The 11,688-nt window shown below is 33.5% G+C and overlaps 1 protein-coding gene across 1 annotated transcript; it reads right to left on the reverse strand.

Annotated features, from left to right (window-relative positions):
- Positions 1-991: 991 nt before the first annotated feature.
- Positions 992-8,390, reverse strand: LOC100254174 (probable protein phosphatase 2C 14). The gene is made up of 6 exons (XM_002282352.5): positions 8,075-8,390; positions 7,802-7,972; positions 5,297-5,467; positions 5,029-5,208; positions 4,025-4,472; positions 992-1,884 (listed from the first exon to the last, which is right to left on the reverse strand). The coding sequence occupies exons 1-6, from the start codon at positions 8,342-8,344 to the stop codon at positions 992-994; spliced, it is 2,133 nt and encodes a 710-aa protein (XP_002282388.2). The 5' UTR covers positions 8,345-8,390.
- Positions 8,391-11,688: the final 3,298 nt, after the last annotated feature.

The raw sequence follows: 11,688 nt of genomic DNA on the forward strand, positions 1-11,688 counted from the left end.
GCATAGTATGGTCGGAGCGAAGTTGGGCCTGTATGTGGTGGAACTCATCAGCCTTTTAAGGGCCTGGTCCACCACAAGTCCAACCCAACTAAACTATTGTTGATTAATTTAGGAAGTGGGCCAGCCCAATGTTTGATCTCTTCTTCTGATTAGATAGGCTTTTGGTAGTCTCTCAGATTTGAGGCAGATACAGTAGAGGGATTAGGAGGATTGGAGGTGAATTGGAGCAGAGGGTGGCCCAGATGAGCTTTTGGAAATGAGGTTAAAGAGGGAGGCATTGGCATTCGCCAAGCATAATTATAAGTAATGAATGGGTGGTGTCAAATTCTGAATCCCAGAAAGTGATCTTATCCATGATGATATGGATTATGGAATATACTCGTTGTATGCCATTGGAAAATGAAATGACTTCTCTGTTTAAAAAGAACACCATTTTTCATTTGGGCTGCACAGACATCCTTTCAACACACATCTACATCAATCCATTACAAAAGATTAAAAGAAAGAAAAAAAAAATAAAACACTTTCCTTTTTTTCCTTTTCTTTTTCTTGGTTGATTCAGTGTCGAAGTATTTAACACACCAGGAAAATATGATTAATATAAAAATCACATTGTACAGGAACAATATCTGAGACAAAATTCTTGCTTACCAAACATGTGGATCGAAAACGGGTATTGGAGAAGTAGTGGGCATGGCAATAACATATGCGATCTATTCTGTACTATCCCAATCACACCCATTTTAGTCAGTTCCAGCTGTAACAGACTCCCAATTCTCCCAGGCCCATTTGCAGACATGTGCTGCTCACGAAGCCCCCTTTCTCTCGTTTCCAAGATAGCTCAATGGCCAATGCAAATCATCACAACCCCATTGTAATTATGCAAATGAAGACCCATCTCCGTCTTCAAATTTCTTGGCAAATTGCTTATAATGATCTCTATGATAACCTTGATGATGAGATAGTATATTCAAAGCACTCAGAGCACCGCTCATTCTACCTTCCAGGCATAGAGAAACGAGCAGAACTTGGATGACCTTCCTTCACTACACTCCTCCCCTGCTGTAGAATCTGCAATCTGAGTCGACAACAGTGTTGATGATGAGATTGGCTTAAATATGAACAGACCTTGCCGTGGACCAGAACTAAAGAGCCAGTCATGGACATCCCAATACACTTCCACTCTGGTTTTGTTCACATAGACGGATTCATTACCTCTGAACTTCCATTGGAGGTGCTTCACATGATTGGCCAAACGCCCATCTATTCTTATCTCCATTTCATGATCAAACTCCCCAGAAGAGCTGTTCTTGTTCAGGCTGTTGTTGCACTCTATGGATATCTCATGAAAATTCCCCTTCTCATGAAATTTCACTTTTGTTGAGAACTTCTTCTTGCCAAACAAGTGTTCTTTCCTTGAAACCAAGGTGGGCTCGATGAGAGCCGGCCTGCAGCCCGTCTTTCTGTAGGCATCCTTCTTCAGATCACCAAGAAGCAAGACAACCTCTTCTTCGCAGACGATTGCAACATAGTAATCTGATCGTGGCTCGGTCTCGCCATTGAATTTTGCTGCCTTGAGGTCCCAAACCACATCAACTGTCTTGCCATCAACTGTGAAGTGTTTTGAGCCTTGTTTTCTCCAGAAGTACCATGGCTTCAGCTCAACCTTGCTCTGGTAATGGCTGTCTCCATCCGGCCCTTGAACAGAGACTGATAGCCCATGCAGCAACAAATCTTTGCACCAAGTAATGGTGATCAGACGGCACTGACCGGCAATCTTTGTCCGATACACTGACATAAACACACTCTGGCTTGACCTGGTAACCGCGGCTTGATCATCAACCGCCCTCTCACCGGATGAAAAGCACGCTGGAATTCCTATTGCTTCATGCATGATTTGCTGCTAAAGGGCAAGAGAATTAGTAGGTTTATATAGAAAACAGAGGGAAAATTCAACCTAACTAAACAGAAGATAAAGCACTGGAGAACATAGGGTGAATAAATTGGATCAAGGTCATGTAGAGAGAGCTTAAAATCTTATCCAGAAGATCTGTTCACAGATGCTGCCAGAGGTTTTCTTGGCAGCATTTCATCATCAACAGCAAAACACCCAATTTCCAAACTGGCAGTTTGAAGGCAGATTAAAGAATAAGGAAGAGCAACACATACAATATTCAATTATATGTGAGCTTCTGAAACGGTTTTCCCCTTTCCCTTCTGTTTTTAACAAACCCACTTTTCCTTATCCAGTGTGGCTTTTGCTTTAATAACTGGTTTCATCTCCATTAACTTTGCTTTTCTCATGCATGGTAAAAAGGAAACAAGCCCCTTTCTGCTCTGAGAGAGAGAGAGAGTTCCGCCCATGTGAGCATGTGGGGTGGGGTAGGCCACTTACGACACTAGTGTCATGTCAATAGAAAACATGGAAAAAAAATTTGTATTTTCAGTGTGGATTTTAAAATTTTAATTATTTTCTGTATTTCAGCTTTGTAATTTTTCATGTGGAGTTTGGTCTCTCAGCTTTTAACTATTTAGCTTTTCTGTGGAGAAGCTGCAGAAAAGTGCGTAGGCTTGAATCTAAAGGTGTCAGTTGCAGAGAAAATCTCTGTTGCCATAGTAGATCTGGTCCAACGCTCGGTCTTCTCCGCAGTTAAAAGTTTTTCATGTTTGGAGTTGAAGGATGAGAAAAAACGTGAATAAAAAAAACAAATAGCCCAAGAGACGGTGTGAAATTTGGTTGTTGATGGGTCATGTTTATATCGTATTAAAACTATAATATTTAAATTAAATAAGTTAAAATTAATTAAAAATATAAACTTAAATAGTAACTAGTCATTAAATAACCAATTAACTTAAGAATTGGTTTCAATTTAAAAATTAAGTGAAGACACGGTTTCACCTGAATTAATATAATTAACCTTTGAACTTCGTATATTTATTTGATTATTGAATTAGTCAATTCGGATCAAATTCAAATCATACGAGTTAACTTCAAACTATTTATTTATTAATCGAATTATGGAGATCGATACAAATTTGATTCAAATATTATTACATTTAACTTAAACCTATCAAACTCATGTCGAATTTGGGTTGTATTAGCAAATCATATCAAACCTCACCACTTCCATTGAGAGGCAGTACAAGATGCTGTCTGATTGGATGATAACTAAACTAGCAAAGGAAAATGCAAATGTCAAGGGTTTGGAACTCGAGTTTGAAGGTGCATCTTTCTTCATATGAGCTTGATGATACATGAACAATCTGAAAGTTTTGACCATTATTTTTAAACTCAATGTGTTTAACATGCAAACTGGCATGAGTACAAACCTAATTCAATATATTTTCCTGGAATCTCCATGGTTGGTTTCTATCTGTAAGTCAATGATCCAATCATTCCTGTAATTTAATAATCCAAGTGAGATATTTCCTTTTTCCTCCCCATGGAAAAGAAAATGGTTGCACTCTTCTGATTCATTAACCTAAGATAGATGTCTTTTCAATTTCATTACCAAAATTACTTTATCTGAGATTTCATTTAGGATTAGAATTCTCAGTCACAAATTCCGACAAAGGATATTCATAATCGACTTGTTCATCTAAAAAGAAGAGCATGGAGCCCTACACTAGTAGGAAAGAGAAGACTGGTCTGGTGAAACATAAAGAGTCGAGTTACAGGTGAGAGGTCACAGCTCACAAGCACTACTGTCAGCTGAGAGGCAAAAGTAAACCAGAAATGAAAAGGAAATTTCTAGATGCATTGAAGTAAAAGAATCTGAAATTATGGGTGAGGGGTCACAAGCACCATTGCTGAACCAAAAAGCAAATAGGACAAGAAAATTCTGGTAAATTTACAGTTAAAAAATCTAACGTTTAGCTAGTTATCTCTATGGATTTCCCGCACTTAGGAATTAGAGTTTGGTGTGTGCAACACCCTTTTTAGAATGTGAAGACAAAGAGAGACATACTTAAAGGGTGTAATTAGGAGGAATAATGCAGGTTAGCCCACAAGGTCAGCTGTCACATGTGAGGTCAATTATCATCACTGTGATGTCGTCCAAACCACCCCTTGTTAGGGCAAGGTTCATGAGCTCCTTACAAGCAGCCACAAGTCTACTAGAAGCAAACGACTTCTTGTAGCTCTTCTCTTGTCTTGGAGACTGGGTCTTCATGTTTAGCCGCTTGACCAGGGAAATCCTGCGTGCCTTGGACGGTGGGCTTTCATTTTCACAGGCAAAGTCTTCTTCAATTTCTTTACGGCTATCAACAGTGATCCTGTAGCTTGGAGACTGACTCATTGTCTTTGGTTGCTTGAGTAGTGAAATCCTGCGTAACTTTGATGCCGGACTAGTGTTCACGCTAAAATATCCTCCATCGTTTTCCTTTTGAAAGTGTCCACCGCCACTGGGTCCTAGTTTTCTTTCAATTGACCCTGATCGCATCACCGTATCAACAGCTTCTTGGTTGCCAACCTAGGCAAGACGATAAAATTCAAAGTTAACAACCAAGTAAAATAATCTTAATTATTCTGAACAGAGAATTTTGTCTCAGATATGTTCTTGGTCATATGCGCGTAGGGGACCTCAATGCTGCGGGAATAGTATAATCAAAGATAGCAACAAAACAAAGAGTTAAAAAAGGCAGCCCATCTTGTCCAATCACTGCTTTCTGAGGGAAGATTGAAAAAATCTCCTTATCTTCTTCGCTGATTTTTTTTGTAAGTCAAGGCTATTGCTGCTTTGTTCTTTCTGTTGTTTAATCGATTATATTGGCCCTCTGCCTATAGTATCAGCAATTAGTACCATAATAACCATCTTACTGCTTCTTTGGGGTAATGAATTTACAACTGATGTTTGCAGCAACATGACCTTAGTTTTCCCTTTCCAAAATTTGCTCCCCATCTTAGCACAGACAACCATCAAAAAGCAAACGAGGAACAGATACAAGGACCAAAAAATTTTGGAATCTAAGCATGGATTTCGAGCTAAAATTTCCTTGGGGGTATGAATATGTCCTTTTCTTTCTTACCTTTTCCCACAGTCCATCAGAAGCTAAGACGAGAAATTGCATGTCTGGAGTCAAATGTAGGATTTTTGTGTCGGGTTCAGCAGACACCCAAGCCTTCAGATGAGCATCTCCAATACTTCTAGAAACGGAAAGTACCCCATGGATTCTCCAAGCTCCTCGGTGGATCTCTACATATCCTCCCTACATGATAATATCAAAGACAAGTGTGAAAATCCTTTCCAGTCTGCTTCACACTACTAAATCTCATTATACTGCAATAAATAAATACCTTTTCCTCTATTCTTTTCCGTTCATCCTCCTGTTCTGCTCTGTGATCTTTTGTAAGGGCTTCAGCCACTCCCCCTCTACAAAGAACTGCACTGCAATCCCCCAAGTTTGAAATAACAATTTCCTTTCCTTCAATCAAGGCTGTGACACAGCAGGCACCACTGCTTAAACCCTGCAATTATTACACACTAGTCAACTCAGCATTTTTCAGTATATAGAAGGAGGGGGAAAAACTAGACAGATAGTGAGCAGAACAAAAGGCATTAATACACCATCCGAGCTCTCTTTCTTTTGGTTTACTCCTCTTTTAAGAAAGGACTCACAGGAACACTATGTTCAACATTAAATAGATCTGAAAGAAAATAAGAGTGGATCTATTTGAGCTCCACATCTTCAACTTAACACTGGTTATGGCAGAAAATCATCCCCTAAGCTAATTCTAACCAGATTCACAAATGATATTCCAAAAAATCTAGAACTTGAAACATTCAATAATAGAATGATAAGAGGTTTGAGAATTCTACTTGAATCACCGGGATAATAACAAATTAGCAGACAGCTGACACTTGACACTGGTTAACATGTCAAACTGATTTTGAAGAGAAGATACTATATACTACCATAAAAAGCATATCAACCTGAAACAAGAAAATTAAGATCAGTTTATGAGAAGAGGATAAATTACCATAAAAACCCCATTAAAATTCAAAAACATGGAATGTAGAGCAACAGCAACAAGAGACATTCTATTGACCAATCTGGATCTGCGTGTAACCCAAATTTGTGCCAAAGGAAGCCATTCATAATGGCATTGACTTAATTCTACTCATTTTTTTTCTCTGAATATATAAATCAGTTCAACTTGAAGTCTTAAATATGTCCATCCAAGAGGTTTGCTATAACACCAGCAGCTTACAGTACAGAACCTGAGAAATGCACTCTACCGTATGGCAGCCTAGGATTGCAGTAGGTTTAGAGTAGTCTTTGGTCATCATGCAATCAAATATGGTGTGATGGTTGATACAATGAATGTATGGGTAATTTTGCTTCAAATATTTTATTTTTATTCTTGGGAAGGTCAATATTTGTGAAGTTTAGGTTTCGATAAATTACTGTTTTTGGGTTCGATTAGAATTGAGAAACTCATTGTTTAGGGTTAACCCATATGACTATAAATATATAGTTTTATATCGGATTTGATGAGAGATTGAAAAAAGTGAACCATTAGAAGCTTCGGAGTTGTAACAATAGGGAAGAAAGAGGCAAACGGAGTATTGGATTTTGGGTAGATAGAGGATTCAGAGAGTTAAGGTATGTAATTCTAAAGTTTATTAGTGAATTTGATTTCCCTTTCCCACTTTCCCATGGATCCAAGTAAATCTTTTATTTTATTTTTTTGTTGTGTTTGAGTGTTGCGATTTTTCAAACAAGTGGTAGCAGAGTTTGGTATGAACATTGCAGGAAAATTTTTTAAGATGATGTGCATTTTAATGGAAAAAAAAATAATCTCGGTATTTAACTAAGTATTGTTAAAGATATTTTGCTGTAACAAAGACTTTTCAAAGAATAATAAGACAAAAAACTAAAAGTATGAAAGATGAAAAAGAGAAAGAATTAGAAGCAAAAGCGGTAAATACTGTTTATTTAAGTCTATCTTATGAAATAAAATGAGAAATTTTCTTAAGAAATTTTTTATTTATAGGAAAATCTAGAGAAAATTTATAAGTCAAAATTCTTAATAAATAGATGATATTTGAAAAAGTAGTTATTTAGATTGAAAATGGGTGAGAAAGTATTTATTTTGACTCAAATTTTTATTTTTTTATTTTTTTTTGTAAAATTAATATTTATAGAGTTTAAATTTTGGTAAATTACCATTTTTGAGTTTGATTAGGATTGAGAAACTCAATATGAAGGGGTGAGTTGATAAGACTACAAATAAGGACTTGGTGAGAGAGTGAAAAAAATGAGTCATAAGATATTCAAAGTCCTAAGAAGAGCAAAAATAGATATAGATTGGATCTTGCATAAAGAGTCAAAGTCCTAAGAAGAGCAAAAATAGATATAGATTGGTTCTTGCATAAAGAGATGTTAAGAAAGTTTGGGTATTTAATTCTGAAATTTATTAGAAAATTTGACTCCCCATTTTACTTCATAGAAGTCTCAATATACTAGATGCAAGTTTACAATTCACAATTGGATCAAGACTCACTAAGACTCAACATATATCAATAGATGTTTTGGCCTCATATGCCCAACATGGTGACACCAAACAACACCCGTGATTCATATATATTTCTCCTGAGCTACAACTAACCGCAGTTTTTGTGGACCAATAACAAGATAGACCTAAGAATTGGAATTATGTAGAATTCCTTGAAACCAGTAGGAAGCTTTGAACAGATTCCAACAGTGACCTTTACCAGTAATCATGCTTTGATCAAATAGTTCAAATTTAGAGGCACTGAATGCGGACGAAAACCCAAGATACATACAACCAACCAACCTGTTTCAAGAACTCCTCATCTGTCTTCAGATACCCTGCTTTAACAGCCTCCTCCTTGGTCGTATCTTCTGCACAATTCTCCAACTTTTCGAAAATGTTGGTATGCAGGTTCTCAACGACAAAGTCAGCTGCCATTTTACCTCCGTGCCCGTCATAGACCCCGAAGAAACCCTACGCATTGGCAGCAAGAATTCACAATAATCCACCACTTTTTGTTACGAATTGACAAAGGCCAGGCCAGAGGTGAAGTGATCTGTAGAGTAGTGGTAGTACCTTATTGGAGCTACCGAATGAGCAAGAAACGATCTTGTGGGCATCTTCCATGAACTTTTTCTTGCCTCTGATGGAGGAAACACCAACCCCAGTACCGCAGAAAGAAACGGCGTCGTTTCGAGGAGTAGACGGCCTGGATATTTGAATTTCTTGCAGGACCTTAGGGATCTGGATGCTGGGGGGCCTTTTACGCTTCAAAGTAGAGGAAACAGTGAGAGAAGAAACTGAAGGTGTGTCCATGTCTGCTACAACCGAAGAATCGATGGGCATTGCTGTATGAGGCAGGAGGCAGAGGGTGAGAGAGAGAGAGAGATAGAGGCAGAGGCTCTAACGGCTATAAATCATGGGAAGTAAATATTTAAGAAGTACGAAATGGGGGAGTCAAAAGCAGTTATGCTTCGTTCAAAGAAAATGTTTCGTAGCGAGCCGTTAGGGCTGTGGTCAATTGTTTGAAGGTGCAGTTGGCCGTAAGTACCAAGTCGTGCCCAAATTTTGTATAAATAGCTAAAAACAAAATATTGATCATTTCTCCATGATAATTTTTATAAACTTTTTTAATTTTTTGGTCTTTGCTGTTTGTTTTGCACGAAATTGAAGGAAAGAAAGCAACTACAATGTGATACTTAGGGATTAGAGTGCGTTTAAAATTAATGAATAAAGTGAGGATAAAAGATGTGAAGATGAATTATTTTGAATTTATAGAATAAGCAATTTTCTTAGGTTTTGAATACAATTTAAAAACAAAAAAAAAGGAAAAAAAAAGTTTCCATATACACATTTGGAAAGAATAAAATACGAGGATTAACATTAGGTCATGTTTAGTTGGTTAGAAAAATATTTTATCTCATCTTTATTATACCTTATCTTTTACTAAATATTGAATATTCTTTGATTTAAATCATTGATGTTAGAATTTTATAGAAAGAAACTTCACGAAAATACATTAAAATAAAAATACCCTAAAAAATTAACAAAAGTGTTGATATTAAAAATAATAAGCTTCAAATAAATAATAAATAATAATTTAAACTTTAAAATTCATTTAAATAAATAAAATTAAGATAACGAATTCATGAAAAACAAAAAGTATGTGAAGATTAAGTGCAAAGATAATGGATTTGTCAAAAAATTTGAAGATGTGGAAAGGAAGATAAATTCATATTTAACAAGAATATTATTTATTAGAAATTTGCAATAAGAAAATAAAAAAATTTCAACTTGTGTTAAACACTTGTATGAAATTTTTGAATAAGACAGATAACATCTATTGAGTATCATATTATATAAAAAAAAAAAATACATATATTACACCCAATGAATAGGAGAATAAAAAATAAGTCTATTAGCATGTAAATAAAATACAACAAATTCATTAACATGCAAATTTTTTTATCATCCTTTATCTTCAAACAATCCCAATGAATCCTTAACAAAGTTTCTTGAATTCGTGCACTTTTCATGCACTAATAGATAGTATCCCAAATTTCATTATTATCTACCATTACAAGTTATGCTAGAAGCTTTATCATGTATTTAATCATCTTCTCATGAAGATTGCAAGAAAGTATTTCTACATTATAATCGATACATATTGTCTTATATTATAAGATTATTAATTATTTAATATGAAAAGAATATAAATTTATATAACGTGTTAATATCGATGTCAAAGGATATAAAAAGATGTTTCTAGCACTAATACTTTCATTATAAAATTAAGTTAAAACATAAGTGCATTATACTTATGACATAATTAATAAAAAGATGTTTCTAACACTAATACTTTCATTATAAAATTAAGTTAAAACATAAGTGCATTATACTTATGACATAATTATACTAACATTATGATGCATTATGACATGACCCAATTCAAGAATTTGTAACTTTTTTACAAAATTGAAAGTCATGAACGTGACTTATGTTACAAACCAACCTTAGAAACCAAATAAAATATCAATTTAAATCCGTAAAACTTATGATTTATATATATAAATCATTAAGTAATTTCAATATATTAAGTGGATGATAGTAATATATCTATGATAGTAATATATCTATGATATGTTAATAATACCTGGGGTTTAAAAATAGACTTTTAATATTAATACTTTTATTATGGAAAAATATAAGAAGACAACATGTTTTTAACAAGAATACCATGTGTTTTTATGAAAATGACAGGTGTCAAACAATTATGTGTCACTTGAAAATTAGCCATGGTTTTTTCACTTTAGATGAATTTGGGTGCGGACCACTTTAGGTGGAATTGGGCATAGATATTTTGATACCTAACAATCTTATTTGACAGATGGTAGATAATATTGTCACATCTAACATTCTCATCATCTAGCCTTTATTATAAAAACACATCACTTTTTTTTTCATTACAAAATTTAATAAAAAATTCATTAATTACACTTAATAACTAAGTAAAATATAAAAACAACTAAAAACATTATTAAATATAAAAAAAATGCAAAAATTAAAATATTAGAGTCCATTTGGCCGTATAATTTAAAAACAATTTTCTGTTTTTAAAAAGATAAAATTATTTTTTAAAATTTTTAATATTGTTTCATTGTTGTTTTTTAAAAACAAATTGAAATAAAAAATAATTTTTTGAGAACAAGGACAAGTTATTTTCACCAAATTTTAAAAATAAAAGAAAAATATGAACAACTTGTTTTTAAAAATTGTTTTAAAGTTAAGTAATAAAAAACAATTTTTAAAAATAAGTTTTAGAAAAATTACCAAACACACATTTAATTTCTTACTCTGAAAAAATAAAATGATTTCAAATTGCTACCATTACCCTATTCACTCATGCATGTGTTTTATAATTTTTTTTTCTTCTTCTACATGTTTTAAGTTAAGATAAGAATTCATAAAAAACAAAAAGTATGTGAAGATTAAGTGCAAAGATGTGGAAAGGGATATAAATTCATATTTAACTGGAAAAATATTTATTTGAAATTTGCAATAAGAAAGTCAAAAAAATTTAACTTGTGTTAAACGTGTATAAAATTTTTGAATAAGACAAATAACATCTATTGAGTATCATATTATATATATAAAAAAAAACATATGTTATTAATGTTAAAACAACCGAATTTTTTTATCATCCTTTATCTTGAAACAATCCCAACATCCTTAACAAAGTTTCAAATTTCATTATTATCAACCATTACAAGTTATGATAAAAGCTTTATCGTGTTTTTAAAGTTAAGGAATAAAAAGTAATTTTAAAAAATAAACTTTAAAAAATGTTACCAAACATTTAATATCTCGCTCTAAAAAAATGATTTCAAATTGCTATCATTACCAGATTCACTCACATGTATGCTTTATAATTTTTTTTTTCTTCTTCTACATTTTCCATATTTAGATATTTGTTAAGGTTATAAAATAAAGTAAAATTTAGTAGAGTTGTACTTAAAATGTGAACTAAAAAATTTATAAAACTCATACCATAATTTCATAAATAAAAAATATGTTAAAATAAAATACCTTAAGAAAAAAAAAATTTAACAAAAGTGAAAACATTAAAAAAATTAAACTTAAAAATAAATAATAAAAGAATGTGTTAAACCTTAAAAGATTAAGATAATGAA

Source organism: Vitis vinifera, chromosome 1 (genome assembly GCF_030704535.1).
Source record: "Vitis vinifera cultivar Pinot Noir 40024 chromosome 1, ASM3070453v1".
In the NCBI taxonomy this organism is placed as follows: Eukaryota; Viridiplantae; Streptophyta; class Magnoliopsida; order Vitales; family Vitaceae; genus Vitis; species Vitis vinifera.